This window comes from Neoarius graeffei, chromosome 24 (assembly GCF_027579695.1).
Source record: "Neoarius graeffei isolate fNeoGra1 chromosome 24, fNeoGra1.pri, whole genome shotgun sequence".
In the NCBI taxonomy this organism is placed as follows: Eukaryota; Metazoa; Chordata; class Actinopteri; order Siluriformes; family Ariidae; genus Neoarius; species Neoarius graeffei.
This window is the reverse complement of record NC_083592.1, coordinates 49,789,153-49,807,384: the sequence shown is the minus strand read 5'-3', so window position 1 is coordinate 49,807,384 and position 18,232 is coordinate 49,789,153. Positions and strand designations below refer to the sequence as shown.

Here is an 18,232-nt window from a genome sequence, read left to right as displayed (position 1 = left end):
GAACAGAAACGCTTATTAAAAATAATGGTAACCGGTTAATACCGGTTTTTATTTCGTTCCTCAAAGTTTCTGTAGCCTACAAATAGTCATTCTTCTCCTGCGCAAGTTTCTATGAGAGAGCGGGAAGGTGGACTACTAGTGAGTAAGTGCATTACTGAGTGTCTGAGCAAAGAAGAGCCTGAACGTTGCAACCTCCCTATTGGCTGTTTGTAAAAATGTATCAGTTGTTGCCCTTCCCACGGGAATCATCGCGGACTCGAGAGACGAGACCTGACGAGTTAGTTCGTTGGTAGCAGAACAAAATGTCTGGACACAAATCGGGTTTTCAGAAAAGGAAAGAAAATAAACGGAGGGTCGAAAATACAAAAAAGGAGGCAGAAAATGCAAAACGAGTTTTAAGGTAGGACAAATGGTTACTTTTCTGAGGCAGCCCGCCGTGGCTGCCTGCAGGCTTATTTATTATAGCCCATTTAGTTAAAATAGTTGATATAAAATGTTTATAGTTATGTGATGGTTGTCCTGATTTAGACTGTTTTTTTTGGGGGGGGGGGGTTCCGCGATGTTGCACCCGGGTCCAGATTAGGGCAGAACCGGCCCTGGCTACATTTCAGCTGTAGTTTGTTATGTATGTATGTACTTGCATAGATGTGTACTTCCAATATGGCGCCTAACAAAATCTCGCGGCGCGGTGACGTCATGCGGTAGCCCTCTATAGGGCCTGACTAGCCTTTGGTAACACACTAAACGAATTCTCTTTCATTTTTGGCACTTTTTCTGTTTGTGTAGCTGGGAAGACATACTGAGAATCCAAATCAGCAACATTTGAAATAATAATTGTTTTGAATTATTTCTTGTCTTATTTAATGAAGGTTGTAATAGAATTAGCCTACATTTGGCTTAAGCTGGATGAGACAGAGACATAATTTTATAGCCATTTGTTAAACAGCTGACAGGGAACGTAATTAACCGTTCCGGGAACGAAATTTTTTTGTTCTAACCGGTTCGGGAACGTCTATTTAATGGTGGAACCCAAAACCGGAAACGTTAAAATTCCGTTTCTGTTCGGAACGAACCAATAGGAAAAAAATTCCGGTTCAAAGCCCTGGACAAGACGCAGGAAAACCCCCTGCTACAAAACGCCTCTTGAACACGCGTGAACACACATCATAACTCCAGTCAGTGTAAAAACGCTTATGGCTTATTTGGCAGTGTTGCCAGAATTTGCTAGAAAAATAAGGCACATGGACCCTGAAAACAAGCGACCCAAGACAAAAAAAACTGCCAACAAAAATATGAAGGCTGTGTACGCAAACATGCATATAAACAAGTTACAACTCTGAATCACCATCCCCAAAACCCGCAACTTCTGATTTTTTTTTTAAGCGACAAAAAAGCAAGCCCAAAGCCACTTATAACAAGAATAGGCAACCCACGTACGTAGATCAACGTAGGCTACGTTAGGCATAGCCTACTACCAGAGAGAGGAATGTAATCAGGCCAAGTTTACATTAGACCGTATCTGTCTCGTTTTCTTCGCGGATGCACTGTCCGTTTACATTAAAACGCCTGGAAACGCCGGGAAACGGGAATCCGCCAGGGTCCACGTATTCAATCCAGATCGTGTCTGGTCCGGTGCTGTGTAAACATTGAGATACGCGGATACGCTGTGCTGAGCTCTAGCTGGCGTCGTCATTGGACAACGTCACTGTGACATCCACCTTCCTGATTCGCTGGCGTTGGTCATGTGACGTGACTGCTGAAAAACGGCGCGGACTTCCGCCTTGTATCACCTTTCATTAAAGAGTATAAAAGTATGAAAATACTGCAAATACTGATGCAAATACTGCCCATTGTGTAGTTATGATTGTCTTTAGGCTTGCCATCCTTCCACTTGCAAGTGGTGAGTGACTTGTGCATGCCCGATATGCACTGGGATCACACACACAGCGGCTCAGTCCCGAATCACTGCTCGTGCGCTTCACTCGCGCGCTCTGTGAGCTGCGCAGGGCCGGAGTGCGCACCCTCCAGAGGGCACTCGCTGTTCAGGGCGGAGTGATTTGGAGCGCAGCCGCTGAGGAGGAAGCGATGAGCCGCACTGACACATTTCAACTTAGGTGCCGAATTAGTCATGTGATTAGCATATCCGTGTATTGGCGTTGCTGTGTGCACGCGAATTGTGTATTGGCGTTGCTGTGTGCACGCTAATCGTTTTTAAAAACGTTAATCTGATGATCCGCTGATACGGTCTAATGTAAACCCCACCTAAGGCTAAATGCAAGCTTTGTATAAAATCATTTGATATTTCCAACATGGGGGAGGCGGCGATTTTAAGTCACATGAAGGGGAAGAAGCACCAGCGCTTGGTCACAGCATCATCGTCGAAAGTTTCAACTTCTTTTTTTACTCAGTCGAAAGTGGGGCCAAGAACAAACGCCAAGCAATGCACTCCTTCAGGCAGCAAATGATGAACGGTGAGAATTTTATCTTATTATTCTAACAGCTACTCTTCTTCAAGTGCGTAGTAAATATTTATTGAACATCTATCAGCAAACTTGAGCTCATTCTGGCTAACATTCCCTGGGAAACTATCCAGTGAAAACTGCCCATAAAATAAGTAACACAAGGTTATGTTGTAGATATTATATCGTCATTGTCAGCAGTGACTGGACCAGAATGGATGTCAGTTTGAGAACAGGTGGTGACTAAATAAATGGTTAGCGCTGTCGCCTCACAGCTAGAAGGTCCGGGTTCGAGCCCCGTGGCCGGTGAGGGCCTTTCTGTACGGAGTTTGCATGTTCTCCCCGTGTCCGCGTGGGTTTCCTCCGGGTGCTCCGGTTTCCCCCACAGTCCAAAGACATGCAGGTTAGGTTAACCGGTGACTCTAAATTGAGCGTAGGTGTGAATGTGAGTGTGAATGGTTGTCTGTGTCTATGTGTCAGCCCTGTGATGACCTGGCGACTTGTCCAGGGTGTACCCCGCCTTTCGCCCGTAGTCAGCTGGGATAGGCTCCAGCTTGCCTGCGACCCTGTAGAAGGATAAAGCGGCTAGAGGTAATGAGATGAGATGAGAATGAGATGTTTTTCTTACCTCTACTCGCTGTTCTGCCCTGTATCTAGCATTTAAAAAAAACACCCAATGCATCGCTTCCATTCCAACATTATTTTTTATTGGAAAAACATGGCTACACCTGCAATGGTGTCCATCAATCATCTTTAAATCTCTTAATTTTTGTGAGCGCAGCAGAAAATGTCTTAAGTTGAAGTAAACAAAAAACTGAAAACTACATTACATTCGCATAAAGCATTCAAAATGGCAATTTCAGCGGCGCCCGGGAGATGAAGGTGAGCGACACAGATTCACCATAAACTCAAACACAATCTGTTAATAACACATGCGGGTGAGAGAGCAGTGGGGTGTGTGAGTGAGCGAGCGGTAGTGTGTATGTGAGAGTGAGAGCGGTAGTGTGTGTGAGTGAGCGAGCGGTAGTGTGTGTGTGTGAGAGTGAGAGCGGTAGTGTGAGAGAGAGTGAGAGCGGTTGTGTGTGAGAGAGAGAGAGAGAGCGCGGTTTTATGTTTTTATGCTTCTGTACAGCAGTGTTTGTCCCAGTGAGCCGCCCCACCACTGTTTTACAGGTACATGTCTTGCAAAGTACCCGAGTTTGCAGTACGTCATCCCTCCTGAATCCAAAGTACTTTTCTTTTTTTTTTGGAAACCAGTTCCTCCTCACACAAGTTTATCTCACCACACTTGCTACCGCTTCCACCATCACTACGAGGATTTTACTTGTTTTGCAATAGGGGGCGGAGTTATCCCGCGGCGCTTGTTGACATTCAAATGTGATTGGACGTCACAGAAAAATGTGCCTTTTATCGAAATTTAAGTAATTTTTGCGGTATGTGTATCGCAAACTATGATATCGCGATATCGATACTTTTTCGATATATTGTGCAGCCCTACATACAGTACTTTACAGTGATTAAAAGTGTGTATACATTTTTTTTTTTGGGACATCCTGTATGTGCTTGACATCTTCACACACGTGTGTTTTAATGTCTTGAAGTGTGCATCAGATACGTGTGCGTCAGAGTGGCATCCTGTATTTTGTGTAATGTGTATATATATATATATATTTATGACAAAAACAGGGCACTAATACAAATTTTAGGCCAAGCTAAATATGGTATGCATTTTGGTGGTATGTCATAATGTGAGTACCTGTTTGATTTTCAAGTAATTCTTTTAACTATATGAGTAGTTGTTTGTTCGCTGAAGTCTCCAAACCTGAGAATTTGAGTATGGAAAAAGTCTGGAATTTTAAATTTGAAAATGTCTAGGAACCCTGTAATAGTTAAGCGAGCAGAAGATGAACTGATCACCAAAAGGCATAAAGGTAAAGACGAGACATTTCTTTTCAGCGTTTTCTGCAGGATTTGTGTATTATTTTTATTTTGTACAATTGGAGAGTGAAAAAAGAAAAGGAACACCATGTGAAAGTTTGGGCGCCCCAATACATTTGAGTTCTCAGGTAACTTTTACCTACCAAGGTTCCAGACCTTAATTAGCTTATCGAGCTGTGGCTTGTTCAAATTCTTCATTAGGAAAGGTCAGATGATGCAGATTTCAAGGCTGTATAAATTCTCTGACTCCTCAAACTTGTCCCTAAAATCAACAGCCATGGGCTCCTCTAAGCAACTCCCTCGCATTCTGAATAATAAAATAATTGACGCTCACAAAGCAGGAGAAGCTACAAGAACGTAGCAAAGTGTTTTCAGGTAGCCGTTTCCTCAGATTGTAATGTTATTAAGAAAAGGCAGTTAACAGAAACAGTGGAGATCAAGGTGAGGTCTGGAAGATGAAGAAAACTTTCTGAAAGAACTGCTCGTTGGATTGCTAGAAAGGCAAATAAAAACCCCTGTCTGACTGCAAAAGACCTTCAGAAAGATTTAGCAGACCCTGGAGTGGTGGTGCACTGTTCTACTATGCAGCAACACCTGAATAAATATGACCTTCATGGGAGAGTCATCAGAAGAAACCCTTTCCTGCGTCCGAGCCACAAAATTCAGCGTCTGAAGTTTGCAAATGAACATCTAAATAAGCCTGATGCATTTTGGAAACAAGTCCTGTGGACTGATGAAATCAAAATAGAACTTTTTGGCCACAATGTGCAAAGGTATGTTTGGAGAAAAAAGGGGGCCAAATTCCAGGAAAAGGACACCTCTCCAACTCTGAAGCATGGGTGTGGATCGATCATGCTTTGGGGTCGTGTTGCAGCCAGTGGCACAGGGAACATTTCACTGGTTGAGGGAAGCATGGATTCGAATAAATACCAGCAAATTCTGGAAGCAAACATCACACCATCTGTAAAAAAAGTTGAAGTTAAAAAGAGGACGGGTCCTACAATAAGACGATGATCCAAAACACACCTCAAAATCTACAATGGAATACCTCAAAAGGCCCAAGCTGAAGGTTTTGCCCGGGCCCTCACAGTCCCCTGACCTAAACATCATTGAAAATCTGTGGATAGATCTCAAAAGCGCAGTGCATGCAAGACAGCCCAAGAAACTTGTAGAACTGGAAGCCTTTTGCAAGGACGAGTGTGTGAAAATCCCCCAGGTAAGAACTGAAAGATTATTAGCCGGCTACAAAAAGTGTTTACAAGCTGTGATACTTACTAAAGGGGTGTTACTGGGTACTAACCATGCAGGGTGCCCAAACTTTTTTGCTTTGGGCCCTTTTCATTTTTTGTCATTTTGAAAATGTAAAAGGTGAAAATTAAAAAAAAATAGTTTTTGCTTAAAATATAAAGGGAATGAGTCATCTTTAACTTTATGCCTTTTGGAGATCAGTTCATCTTCAACTTGATTAACTGTTCACAGTAACAGCAATTTTGACCAGGGGTGCACAAACTTTTGCATACCACTGTAGTGTAACGTTGTGCAGAGCTCTGCGTCACAGAGAGTCGGGTTGGATCCCTTTCACTGATCGTTGGACTTTCCATAAATGCCTATTTGTATTTAGATGTTTGAAAGGACTTTGGCCGTCATACCTCAGGAACATGTTTACTTGCAGTTCTGAAGTACAACACAAGAAACAAATCGAGCATTCACATGGTCAAGTCTGGGTTTAGATCCTTCAAAGATCTTTCTGCTACTAAATTATTCAACAGTCTGGATTCTAGAGTTGAAAACTCTAAGCGCGTTAAATCATTTTGCTCAAACTCTGGGTCATGTATCGAACTAAAATGTTCTAGATAAACTCTAAATTGTCTAACATACGCAAACCTCTAAGTTATAATAATAATAATAATAATAAGTTAAATTTATATAGCACCTTTCAAGAAACCCAAGGACGCTTTACAATTATAGACAAGGAAAAAAAGTAAATAGATAAAAAATAATAAATAAATAAAATAATAAAAAGTAAAAAGTCCACCAAGTAGGGGTCAGGATGTAATTCTAGTGGTGTAGCAGCCACAGTCCCACCAAAAGGCGCACGAAAACGAGTCCCACATCTCCAGCACCGACGCCGTCAGCAACATCGCTCAAACACCACGCCATGGATCCACAAAGCGAGCAGAGAAGCTCCGCCATGCAGAGCGCTGGTATGTCCAAACCGCCTGCACAGCTGCCGCGACACCACCGAGCAACATTGCTCAGAACATCACGCCAAGCATTAAAGCACAGAGCGCTGGACAACCACGATGTAAAATGAGCAACGAGCTCACTGCAGTCCACAGCTGGGAGCACAGGCATCACCCACAGCGAACCAAGGCCTGGAGGGAACCGACGCCCAAAACTGGGTCCGGAGCTACACTACAACCAGCGGACAAAACACTCAAACAAACATCAAACTACACAAACACACTGAAAAAATAAATAAATAAAATGAAAATAGAAAAAGAAAGAAAAATAAAATAAAAAAACCTCTGGTGAGAAGCGGCAGCCAGAACGCGCACGACGTGCACACGACGTACTCTCAACCGGAAACAGAAAAAAGTTATTATAATTTTCACATTATTCCATAAAGTCTCCATTGTCAATACAAATCGCCATAAGTTTTAATATTTTTATCCACATTGTTATATTTTTATATATTCTCTTTGTTATTATGTATCTGCCATTTATTTATATTAGTTATGCACAGCTTTCATGTAAATAAGTGTCAGCTTTTGAAACTCTGTGCCTAATAAAGTTTGTTTGTTTGTTTGTTTGTTTGTTTGTTTGTTTGTTTGTTTTTCCTTCCTCTAGCATCCATTCACGGGAGATCTTCCACTCCCTGTCCATCACCTTCTCCCGATGCTGGGAGTTCCTGCTGTGGATGGATCCAGCTAACTACGGAGGAGTGAAAGGGAACGTGCCCTCCAGCATCATGTACGGAGAGGTGTGTTAAAGTTCCGGTCTCTAAGTCCTTATTTACACAATGACTCTCAGGATGGATTTGAAATAAAGTGTAAAACGTGAACGTTTTATTTACAGGTACTTGGATATATTAGATAAACCAGGAAGTCAGCACTCTATAGCTATAATAGAATAATTATATCATAAATAATCAGCGATGGGAATAACGGCGTTAGAAATAAACGGCGTTACTTTTTTTAGTAACGAGTAATCTAACTAATTACTTTTTACATCGTTATAACGCCGTTCCCATTACTTACAATAAAATACTATGCGTTACTTTATTAAAGCTGTTCTCATCTGGCACGCTGCTCGTTCAGCTTTTCTTTCCTCTGCTTTAGTGTGGGGCGGGGAGACGCGAGACAACGGCATAGTCAGCCAATCAGAGTAGATTTGGACAACATACGTAGGTAGGCCACGCCTACTGCACTACTGCGCACTCTTTCAATCGGAAGACCCAGCGATGGCGAGCGGTCAGCCCAACACTGCACTTTCACACTGGAAATACAGCCAGGACTTTTCATTACTTGAAATAAAAGGCAAAAATGTGTACGTGCAATGCACATTATGTCGAGGAACAAAGCGTTTGTCCTCGTCAGTGGCCAGTAATTTGTAACAATTTTAATAACTACAAAAATATATTACATTTGATAGATGTCTTCTCACATTGTCCCATGAAAATATTCATATAGTGTAAATAATGTTACTAATTGGTTCTGTTAAGTGTCCATTTCAGTCATTAAACACATTTAACATTCACTTTTATTATGATTACACTAATTGAATTGAATTTGATTTTTTTTTTGGGGGGGGGGGGGGGTAACAAAATGTAACGGAATAATTACTTTCCCTGGTAATTAGTTACTTTAATGACAAAGTAACTCCGTTACTAACTCAGTTACTTTTTGGGAAAAGTAACTAGTCACTATAACTAATTACTTTTTGAAAGTAACGTGCCCAACACTGTAAATTATAGTATATAATATGCACTCACCGGGCACTTTTTTTTATTAGGAACACCCCTAAATCCACCTGCTGTCTTATGCAGTTCTGTAATCAGCCGATCCCTTGACAGCAGCACAGTGCATCGAATCATGCGGATACAAATCAAGAGCTTCGGTTCATGTTCACGATGTTCAAACATCAGAACGGGAAAAATTGTGATCTCAAAGTGTGACTTTCTTTCACTGTGCCATGGGTGTTGGTTTGAGCCAGATGGACCGGTTGGAACTAGAGGTCTGCGCGGGTCGGATTTTTCAGTCCCGCTCCTGCCCGCACCCGCATTGTGCAGTCCCACTCCCGCCCACGCCCGCAAAGAATTATGATTTTCAGTCCCGCTCCCGTCCGCGCCCACAAAAAAATTATGATTTTTCAGTCCCGCTCCCACCCGTGCCTGCCATATTTTGTCCCACTCCTGCCCGCAAATCCCGCATGATGCAGACGTTCGCGTTATTTCTCAGGAAAGTTCTTGTCTTGACACAGCGTGATGGTGCCCCGCCCCCTACTTTGAGTGGATTTGAGCATAAATATCTACAGCTCACGTTTGTTATTGTTTACCTTGTTTCTGAATTCAGCATGTAGTATCTCTAATAATAATAATTAGTGCTGTCAAACGATTAAAATATTTAATCGCAAATTTTTTTCACATGAGAAACCATTGTAATTCTCTGATCAGCATAAAAAAGTGAATGGGCTTGCTTTGTACCAATGTTTTGTTTTTTTTTATTGCAAAGCAGAGCTAGTAAAAAGTGAATTGATTTACTTGTTGCGTTAGTCTACAACTTTAATCAGAGAGACATGTTACACAGTGACGGTAGGCTTGACTCAATGCTATCCCAGAAATCCTTCCTGTAATATGCAAATTTGGCCGCCTCTGATTGGACAGCCAAATTTGCATATTACAGGAAGGATTTCTGGGATAGCATTGAGTCAAGCCTACCGTCACTGTGTAACCTGTCTCTCTGATTAAAGTTGTAGACTAACGCAACAAGTAAATCAATTCACTCATGGTTCTCTTGCTAGCTGTATATGAACTGCGAGTCATTAGAGTGATCAAAGAATTTCCCCTTAGGGTGATCAATGGCAAGTTTAAGATGCTATTTCTCACTCAATCTGGCAATCTGACTTTCTCTGCAAATTTAGGCATCTTAAAATGTTTTTATTAATGCCAAATAAAATATCCAGCACAAATTGTATATGATAGACATAAATTAATAATTTATAAATTTTATTTCAAGCACGTTTTTAGTTAGCGGGACTGCAGCTTATCACCGCTCCCACCCGCGCCGCATATGTGCACTCCCGCTCCCGCCCGCGCGCGCATATGTGCACTTCCGGTCCCGCCTGCGCCCGCAATGAGCTTTCAAAATTTGTCCCGCGCCGCACTTCTTTGCGGCGGGACTCCCGCGGGAGTGCAGGGCTCTAGTTGGAACCAGATTGGTTCGAGCTTTTTTGCCAGGAAGGATATAGTAACTCGTATAATCGCTCTTTACAACCGTGGTGAGCAGAAAAGCATCTCAGCATGCAGCAGAAAACAGAAGAACGCATTGGGTTCCAGTCCTGCAGCCAAGAACGGGAAGCTTAGAATCAAGAACAGGTTCCTAATAAAGTGGCCAGCGAGTGTATAATATAATTGAGCATTGTGCTTTCGTTCTTATGGTTTTGTTTTGTTTTTTTAAATTGATGCAAAAACCAGACGGACAAGAAAAAGAAAGGAAAGGAGGAAGGAGAGGATGAGGGCAGTGAGGATGATGACGAGGTTGATGAACCAGAGGAAGAGCGAGACAGAGAGGAAGATGAGGTGGAGGACCTGATTGAGAGCAACTGGAACATCATGCAGTACCTGCCTCAGGCTGCTTCCTGTCAGAAATACTTCCTTTTGATCATCTCAGGTATTTGATGATGATGATGATGATGATGATGGTGATATTACAATGACGTTCTCATTGTTTTTTATTCAGTGCTAGCTTACTTTTAGTATCACCTTTAACATCATGTTTAAGGAGTATAATTTTTTTGTTTTGTTTTTTTACACCGTCATTGAACACTCTTACTGTTTTTGTCTCGACAGCGTACATTGCTGCCGTGTATCACAGCATGAGGGAGGAGCTCAGGCGAAATGCTCCTGGAGCCACGCCCATAAAAAGACGGGGCGGAAGCCAAGCGTCCCAACAGCCTGCCGGTGACGTCAGTGCACTTCCTGGTAAGAATCGTTTCTCGATCATTTATTTTGTCCCACAGGATCATTGATTCTGATTGGTCAGAAGGGGTTAGTTTATTTCTATAGGGGTGTTCACACGGCACATATTTGCATCGATGCTGCACCGGTGTATTTTGTTGCGATATGTCTTACACCGGTGTAAATTTTGTGGAGCGTTCACACGTCACAAACCTGGTTACTAGAGAGAAGCGTGTTAGCACCGGTGCAGCCCCACTTGCTTTCATACGGCAGTTTTTGCAACCGTGCTATACGATAGTAATAATGCGGAAATGAAATATGTGCATGCGTGAAAATGTACTTCCTTTTCCCGGTTGTCATGGCATCACCAAGCGCCGGGAAAACAACGTGGATGAAGACACTAGTGTCGCCAGATACTGCTGACGTTTTCCAGCCCAAAATATGTCCAAATCCGCCAAAATGCACTTAAAACCGCCCAATCTGGCAACACTGGAAGACACGCAGTTCTGTTGTTGTTGATATTCGCCATTTTGGAAGCGCAAAATACCAGGATGCAAATTATGCAATGCCCGTATGTAATCAACTCTCTTCACGCGTAGCGAGTCTACCCCTGTAGCGTTCAGACGTCCCATTTTATATCGGTGCTGCCCCGCAAACTAGCATTTACTCCGGAGTAAATTTCTTAAACCACCTCCCGAGATTTGCACCGGTTTAAGCAGCTTTCAGGGGCGACACTGGTATAACTTTGTACCATGTGAACGCTCTACCGGGGCAGCCCCGGTACTACACCGGAGTAAAAGTTGCCGTGTGAACACCCCTTATTTCTATTATTCGGATAATTCCCACAGAGGTAGCAGTAGGGGTTTGGTGCAGTGTGGATTGGGTGGCAGTCGAAGGCAGGGGCCTCGACGACCTGATCCCCGGACACAGCGGCTGGCTGTTGGGACATGGAATGTCACTTCGCTGGGGGGGAAAGAGCCTGAGCTTGTGCGGGAGGTTGAGAGGTACCGGCTAGAGATAGTCGGGCTCACCTCCACGCACAGCTTGGGCTCTGGAACCCAGCTCCTCGAGAGGGGCTGGACTTTCCACTTCTCTGGAGTCGCCCGTGGTGAGCGGCGGCAGGCTGGTGTGGGCTTGCTTATAGCTCCCCAGCTCAGCCGCCATGTGTTGGAGTTTACCCCAGTGAACAAGAGGGTCGCCTCTCTGCGCCTTCGGATTGGGGAGAGGGCTCTTGCTGTTGTTTGTGCCTACGGGCCAAATAGCAGTATAGAGTATCCGGCCTTCTTGGAGTCCCTGGGAGAGGTACTGAGGGGTGCTCAGACTGGGGACTCCATTGTGCTACTGGGGGACTTCAATGCTCACGTGGGCGACGACAGTGACACCTGGAGGGGCGTGGTTGGGAGGAACGGCCTCCCCGATCTGAACCCGAGTGGTGTTTTGTTATTGGACTTCTGTGCTAGTCACGGTTTGTCCATAACGAACACCATGTTCGAGCATAGGGGTGTCCATAAGTGCACATGGCACCAGGACACCTTAGGTCGGAGGTCGATGATCGACTTTGTAGTTGTTTCATCTGATCTCCGGCCCTATGTCTTGGACACTCAGGTGAAGAGAGGGGCTGAGCTGTCAACTGATCACCACCTGGTGGTGAGTTGGATCCGCTGGCGGAGGAGGAAGCTGGACAGACCTGGCAGGCCCAAACGTATGGTGAGGGTCTGCTGGGAACGTCTGGCCGAGCACTCTGTTGGGGAGGTCTTTAACTCCCACCTCCGGGAGAGCTTTTCCCAGCTTCCGAGGGAGGCAGGGGACATTGAGTCTGAGTGGACCATGTTCTCTACCTCCATTGTGGACGCAGCTGTTCGGAGCTGTGGCCGCAAGGTCTCCGGTGCCTGTCGTGGCGGCAATCCCCGAACCCGGTGGTGGACACCGGAAGTAAGGGATGCCGTCAAGCTGAAGAAGGAGTCCTATCGGGCCATGTTGACCTCCGGGACTCCTGAGGCAGCCGACGGGTATCGGCAGGCCAGGCGTGCTGCAGCTCGGGCAGTTGCGGAGGCAAAAACTCGGAACTGGGAGGAGTTCGGGGAGGCCATGGAGAAGGACTATCGGTCGGCCTTGAAGAAATTCTGGCAAACCGTCCGGCGCCTCAGGAGGGGGAAGCAGTACTCTGCCAACACTGTTTACAGTGCGGGTGGGGAGCTGTTGACCTCGACTGGGGACATTGTCGGGCGGTGGAAGGAATACTTTGAGGATCTCCTCAATCCCACCGTCATGTCTTCCACTGAGGAGACTGAGGCTGATGACTCAGAGGTGGACTTGTCCATTACCCAAGCCGAAGTCACTGAGGTGGTTTGCAAGCTCCTCGGTAGCAAGGCACCGGGGGTGGATGAGATCCGCCCTGAGTATCTCAAGTCTCTGGATGTTGTGGGGCTGTCTTTGGGCACGCCTCTGCAACATCGCGTGGCGGTCGGGGACAGTGCCTCTGGAGTGGCAGACTGGGGTAGTGGTCCCTCTTTTTAAGAAAGGGGACCAGAGAGTGTGCTCCAATTATAGGGGAATCACACTTCTCAGCCTCCCAGGGAAAGTTTACTCCAGGGTACTGGAGAGGAGAATTCGACCAATAGTCGAACCTCGGATCCAGGAGGAACAATGCGGTTTTCGTCCTGGTCGCGGAACACTGGACCAGCTCTATACCCTTCATAGGGTGCTCGAGGGTTCATGGGAGTTTGCCCAACCAGTCCACATGTGCTTTGTGGATCTGGAGAAGGCATTCGACCGTGTCCCCCGTGGTATTCTGTGGGGGGTGCTTCGGGAGTATGGGGTTCGGGGCTCTTTGCTAAGGGCTGTCCGGTCCCTGTACGAACGGAGCAGGAGTCTGGTTCGCATTGCCGGCAGTAAGTCAGACCTGTTCCCAGTGCATGTTGGACTCCGGCAGGGCTGCCCTTTGTCACCGGTTCTGTTCATAATTTTTATGGACAGAATTTCTAGGCGCAGCCAGGGGCCGGAAGGAATCCTGTTTGGGAACCACAGGATTTCATCTCTGCTTTTTGCGGATGATGTTGTCCTGTTGGCTTCTTCAAACCAGGACCTTCAGCATGCACTGGGGCGGTTTGCAGTCGAGTGTGAAGCGGCTGGGATGAGAATCAGCACCTCCAAGTCCGAGGCCATGGTTCTCGACCGGAAAAGGGTGGCTTGCCCTCTCCAGGTTGGTGGAGAAGTCCTGCCTCAAGTGAAGGAGTTTAAGTATCTCGGGATCTTGTTCACGAGTGAGGGAAGGATGGAGCGTGAGATCGACAGGCGGATCGGTGCAGCCTCCGCAGTGATGCGGTCGCTTTACCGGTCCGTCGTGGTGAAGAAGGAGCTGAGCCAAAAGGCGAAGCTCTCAATTTACCGGTCGATCTACGTTCCGACTCTCACCTATGGTCATGAGCTTTGGGTAATGACAGAAAGAACAAGATCGCGGATACAAGCGGCTGAAATGAGTTTCCTTCGCAGGGTGGCTGGGCGCTCCCTTAGAGATAGGGTGAGAAGCACAGTCACTCGGGAGGAGCTCGGAGTAGAGCCGCTGCTCCTCCACATCGAGAGGAACCAGCTGAGGTGGCTCGGGCATCTTTTTCGGATGCCTCCTGGACGCCTCCCTGGGGAGGTGTTCCAGGCATGTCCCCCCGGGAGGAGGCCCCGGGGAAGACCCAGGACACGCTGGAGGGACTATGTCTCTCGGCTGGCCTGGGAACGCCTCGGTGTTCTTCCCGAGGAGCTGGCCGAGGTGTCTGGGGAACGGGAAGTTTGGGCTTCCATGCTTAGACTGCTGCCTCCGCGACCCGGTCCCGTATAAGCGGAAGAAGACGAGACGAGACGGATAATTAAGTTATTCCACAAAATCGAGTCATACCTGAGCTGATCACTTATAATCCACGTACGACGAGATTGAGTGGAATAACTGTTTTATTCTATCCACATTCACTAGATTTTGAGAAACGGGGCATTTTTATTTTTTGCAAATTTGGTAAATAAAAACTTTATACAAAACGTCCGACAAAATCATTTCCGCTTTGAATGTAAACATGCGATAATTCTTGGAAAATGGAAGAAGAAAAAAAGATACGTCCTTCCCATCAAATATTTTCATTCAAGTCAAGTCAACTTTATTGTCAAATATGCTATACATCCTCGACATACAGCACAGATGAAATTTCAGTCCCCTCTGACCCACGATGCAAACAGGCAATGCAATAAATAAAAATAGAATAACTGAAATAAACAGTATAAACACTCTAGATAAGAAATAGACATAGACTAAACACTCACAGGTGTGTGTGTGTATATATATATATATATATATATATATATATATATATATATATACACACATATATATAAATTGGAGCAAAAGGACATAAAATAAACAGTCAAGGGCACTTAAACTAATAGCTGTTAAGGTGAGGTAGTGCGGAATAGTGCAAATGAGCGAGGTAAAGTGAAATGTGCGGTCCCTGAGTTCAGTGTGCAATTGAATATTGAGAGTATGTGTGCTGGGGGGCGGGACTGTGAGGGTGACATGGTGTCAGATGCTGAGGGGGGGCAGGGGGGTGTACAGGCAGAATCTGTGGGAGGGGGGAGGAGGGGCAGAACAGGGAGGGAGTTGAGCGTCCTGACCACCTGGTGAAAGAAACTGTCCTTGAGCCTGCTGGTTTTGGCCCGGAGACTCCGCAGTCTCCTCCCCGACAGCAGCAGACTGAAGAGGCTGTGAGATGGGTGGTTGGGGTCACCTGCAATCCTGATGGCTTTGTGGGTGAGGCGGGAGTTATAGATATCCATAAGAGAAGGGAGAGAGACACCAGTGATCCTCTCAGCTGCTCTCATAATGCGCTGCAGAGTCTTGCAGCAGGACACATTCCATATTTTGTTGTTTTTGGGGGGGGGGTTTCGAGTAGAGTTTTTATTTCGTCCTCGGTTGGTTCAGCAACACACGCCACCATTTTATTTTTCTCTACTCACGGTATATGAGCTGATATCTTAGTAGTAGAGTAGCCAATCAGAGTGCACGATTGTTCATATCCAGTGAATGTGGATAGAATAAGTTGGTTTATTACATTAACTCAGAATTAGGAGTAATTTTAGGATGTCTCGGATTTCTGGGATAGTTTTATTTGGATTTTGAACTGTTATTTGAATTAGGATTAGTGTATTAGTATTTTTGATTGTCAGGAGTATCACAAGATTATTTTAGGAACAGGTTTAAATTATTGCTTTTTTCCCTCTTGTAAATAGCTGTTTGTTTATATTGCATTGTAAATTGATATTGAAAATCCCTATTGGGAAATACGATTAAAGTTATTGTATTGTATTTTTTGTAACGTGACGGGCTGGGGTTTTTTTTGTTGTTGAAGTAGGTTGTTTGTTGAAGTTGTTTTTTTGTTATTGAAGTAGGTTGTTTGTTGAAGTAGGTTGTTGTTGAAGTAGGTTGTTGTTATTGAAGTAGTTTGTTGTTGAGGTTGTTGAAGTTGAAGTAGGTTGTTTGTTGAAGTTGTTGTTTTTTGTTGTTGAAGTAGGTAGTTGAAGTTTGTTGAAGTTGAAGTAGGTTGTTGTTGAAGTAGGTTGTTGAAATTGAAGTAAGTTGTTGAAGTAGGATGTTTGTTCAAGTTGTTTTTTGTTGTTGAAGTAGGTAGTTGAAGTTTGTTGAAGTTGAAGTAGGTTGTTGAAGTAGGTTGTTGAAATTGAAGTAGGTCGTTGTTGAAGTAGGTTGTTTGTTGAAGTTGTTTTTTGTTGTTGAAGTAGTTTGTTGTTGACGTTGAAGTAGGTTGTTGTTGAAGTAGTTTGTTGTTATTGAAGTAGTTTGTTGTTGAGGTTGTTGAAGTAGGTTGTTGTTATTGAAGTAGTTTGTTGTTGAGGTTGTTGAAGTAGGTTGTTGTTGAAGTAGGTTGTTTGTTGAAGTAGGTAGTTGAAGTAGGTTGTTGTTGAAGTAGGATGTTTGTTGAAGTTGTTTTTTGTCGTTGAAGTAGGTAGTTGAAGTTTGTTAAATTTTGTTGAAGTTGAAGTAGGTTGTTGAGCTTGTTGAAATTGAAGTAGGTTGTTGTTGAAGTAGGTTGTTTGTTGAAGTCGTTTTTTGTTGTTGAAGTAGGTTGTTGTTGAAGTAGGTTGTTGAAGTTTGAAGTAGGTTGTTTGTTGAAATTGTTGTTTGCAGTTGTTTGTTGAAGTAGGTTTGTTGAAATTGTTGTTTGTTGAAATTGGTTGTTGTTGTTGAAGAAGGGAGGCTCATGAAGGGAAAATGTATTCTGATCATTCCATAACATTAAACTGAACAGTGAACTATGAACAATTGAAAAAGTATGACTTTTTTTATTTTTTTTAGCTCGAAAAATAAAAACACTTTGGGACATGGTGTCATGGGAAAATATCCCATTAAAAAAATCCTCTTAATTAATTACAGCACTAACCCAAAAATGCGCCTGTTAGCAAACAGTATGGATTGGAAGTGTTTCTGTTTCTATGTTAATTGCTTTAATACTCGTGTCTTGCGTGTGTATGCAGTCAGACCCCCCCATGCCTCTACCCTCGTGTGTGCGACTGTATTTGCAGGCATGATCACGTTCTCTCAGGAGTACGTGTCAAGCGAGCTCACGCAGAACATCTTCACCATCACACAGAAGATCCAGAAAAAGGTGTGTGGGACACGCAGCGTGACTCAGCCGTCTGAAATGTTCCCCGTGCTGCCAGGATCACACCTGCCCCTCAACAACCCCGCGCTGGAGTTCATCAAATACGTCTGTCAGGTGACCCCACACCCACGCGTTTCAGATTTCTGCAAGAACTCAACAATCTTCACGGATGTGTCTGCCATTTTTTTTATTATTATTATACTTTATACTATGAGGTGAATTCTTGATTCTGATTGGTGAATTAGTTAGTTAATTCAAATCACAAGTTTATCTTCATGCACTCATTTTTACCATGTTATCATCTCTATGGTAACATCTTACACAGGATTAAAACGTGTCGCTCTCGATTTGTGAAGTTCTCTGTAAGGAGATGTTTATTTCACATTTGGAAGGAGTCTCCAGTGTCACCTAAATTTAGGTTTTCCACTACAGGACGTTTCTTTCTCTGCATTTCGCTCTTATTAGCTTAAAGGAGATACGCAGAAGCTTTATTTTTAAATACATTTCTGAGTGGATAGTATCTCCATCCTTGACTCTTGTATGCTGCATAAATGGGAATTAAAAAATATATATATTTGAGAGTTAAAATCAACCGCAAAGTTGGCATTCGAGCTGCCCTGCTGAGCCAGCCAGCCCTGAGTGCGTGACGTCACAGCGGTAACCGGTTTTAAGGCAGAGGCCTTTGACAGCTATAGACGAAAGTCATATAAATAAAAATTTATGGTGAAAGTAAGAAATCCCGTTATCGGCTTGCTCAACTAAGACTGATTTGACTTCACTGATTGTGGGTTGACTCTGATTAAAACAGGATAGGTGCTATAACTTATGGAACAGACATGTACATGCATGCATTTTCACTGATAAAACATAAAAGGCTAATTAAATAATCAGATGAGCTGAGACAATCGCATTCTGAAGCAAATTAAGTCATTTTATACCAGTAACTTAAACACACAGTACAAGTTACATGTATTAATCTAAATGCAGGTAAACAACGTGTT

At 44.1% G+C, this 18,232-nt stretch overlaps 1 protein-coding gene across 1 annotated transcript in view; it reads left to right on the top strand.

Annotated features, from left to right (window-relative positions):
• Positions 1 to 18,232, top strand: part of pole (polymerase (DNA directed), epsilon) — a 155,198-nt gene that overhangs the window by 120,078 nt on the left and 16,888 nt on the right. Inside the window, exons 42-45 of the mRNA XM_060907428.1 lie at positions 7,248 to 7,380; positions 10,093 to 10,288; positions 10,468 to 10,599; positions 17,152 to 17,345. Coding sequence (XP_060763411.1) covers positions 7,248 to 7,380; positions 10,093 to 10,288; positions 10,468 to 10,599; positions 17,152 to 17,345 — 655 coding nt within the window. The remainder of the gene's footprint in view (positions 1 to 7,247; positions 7,381 to 10,092; positions 10,289 to 10,467; positions 10,600 to 17,151; positions 17,346 to 18,232) is intronic.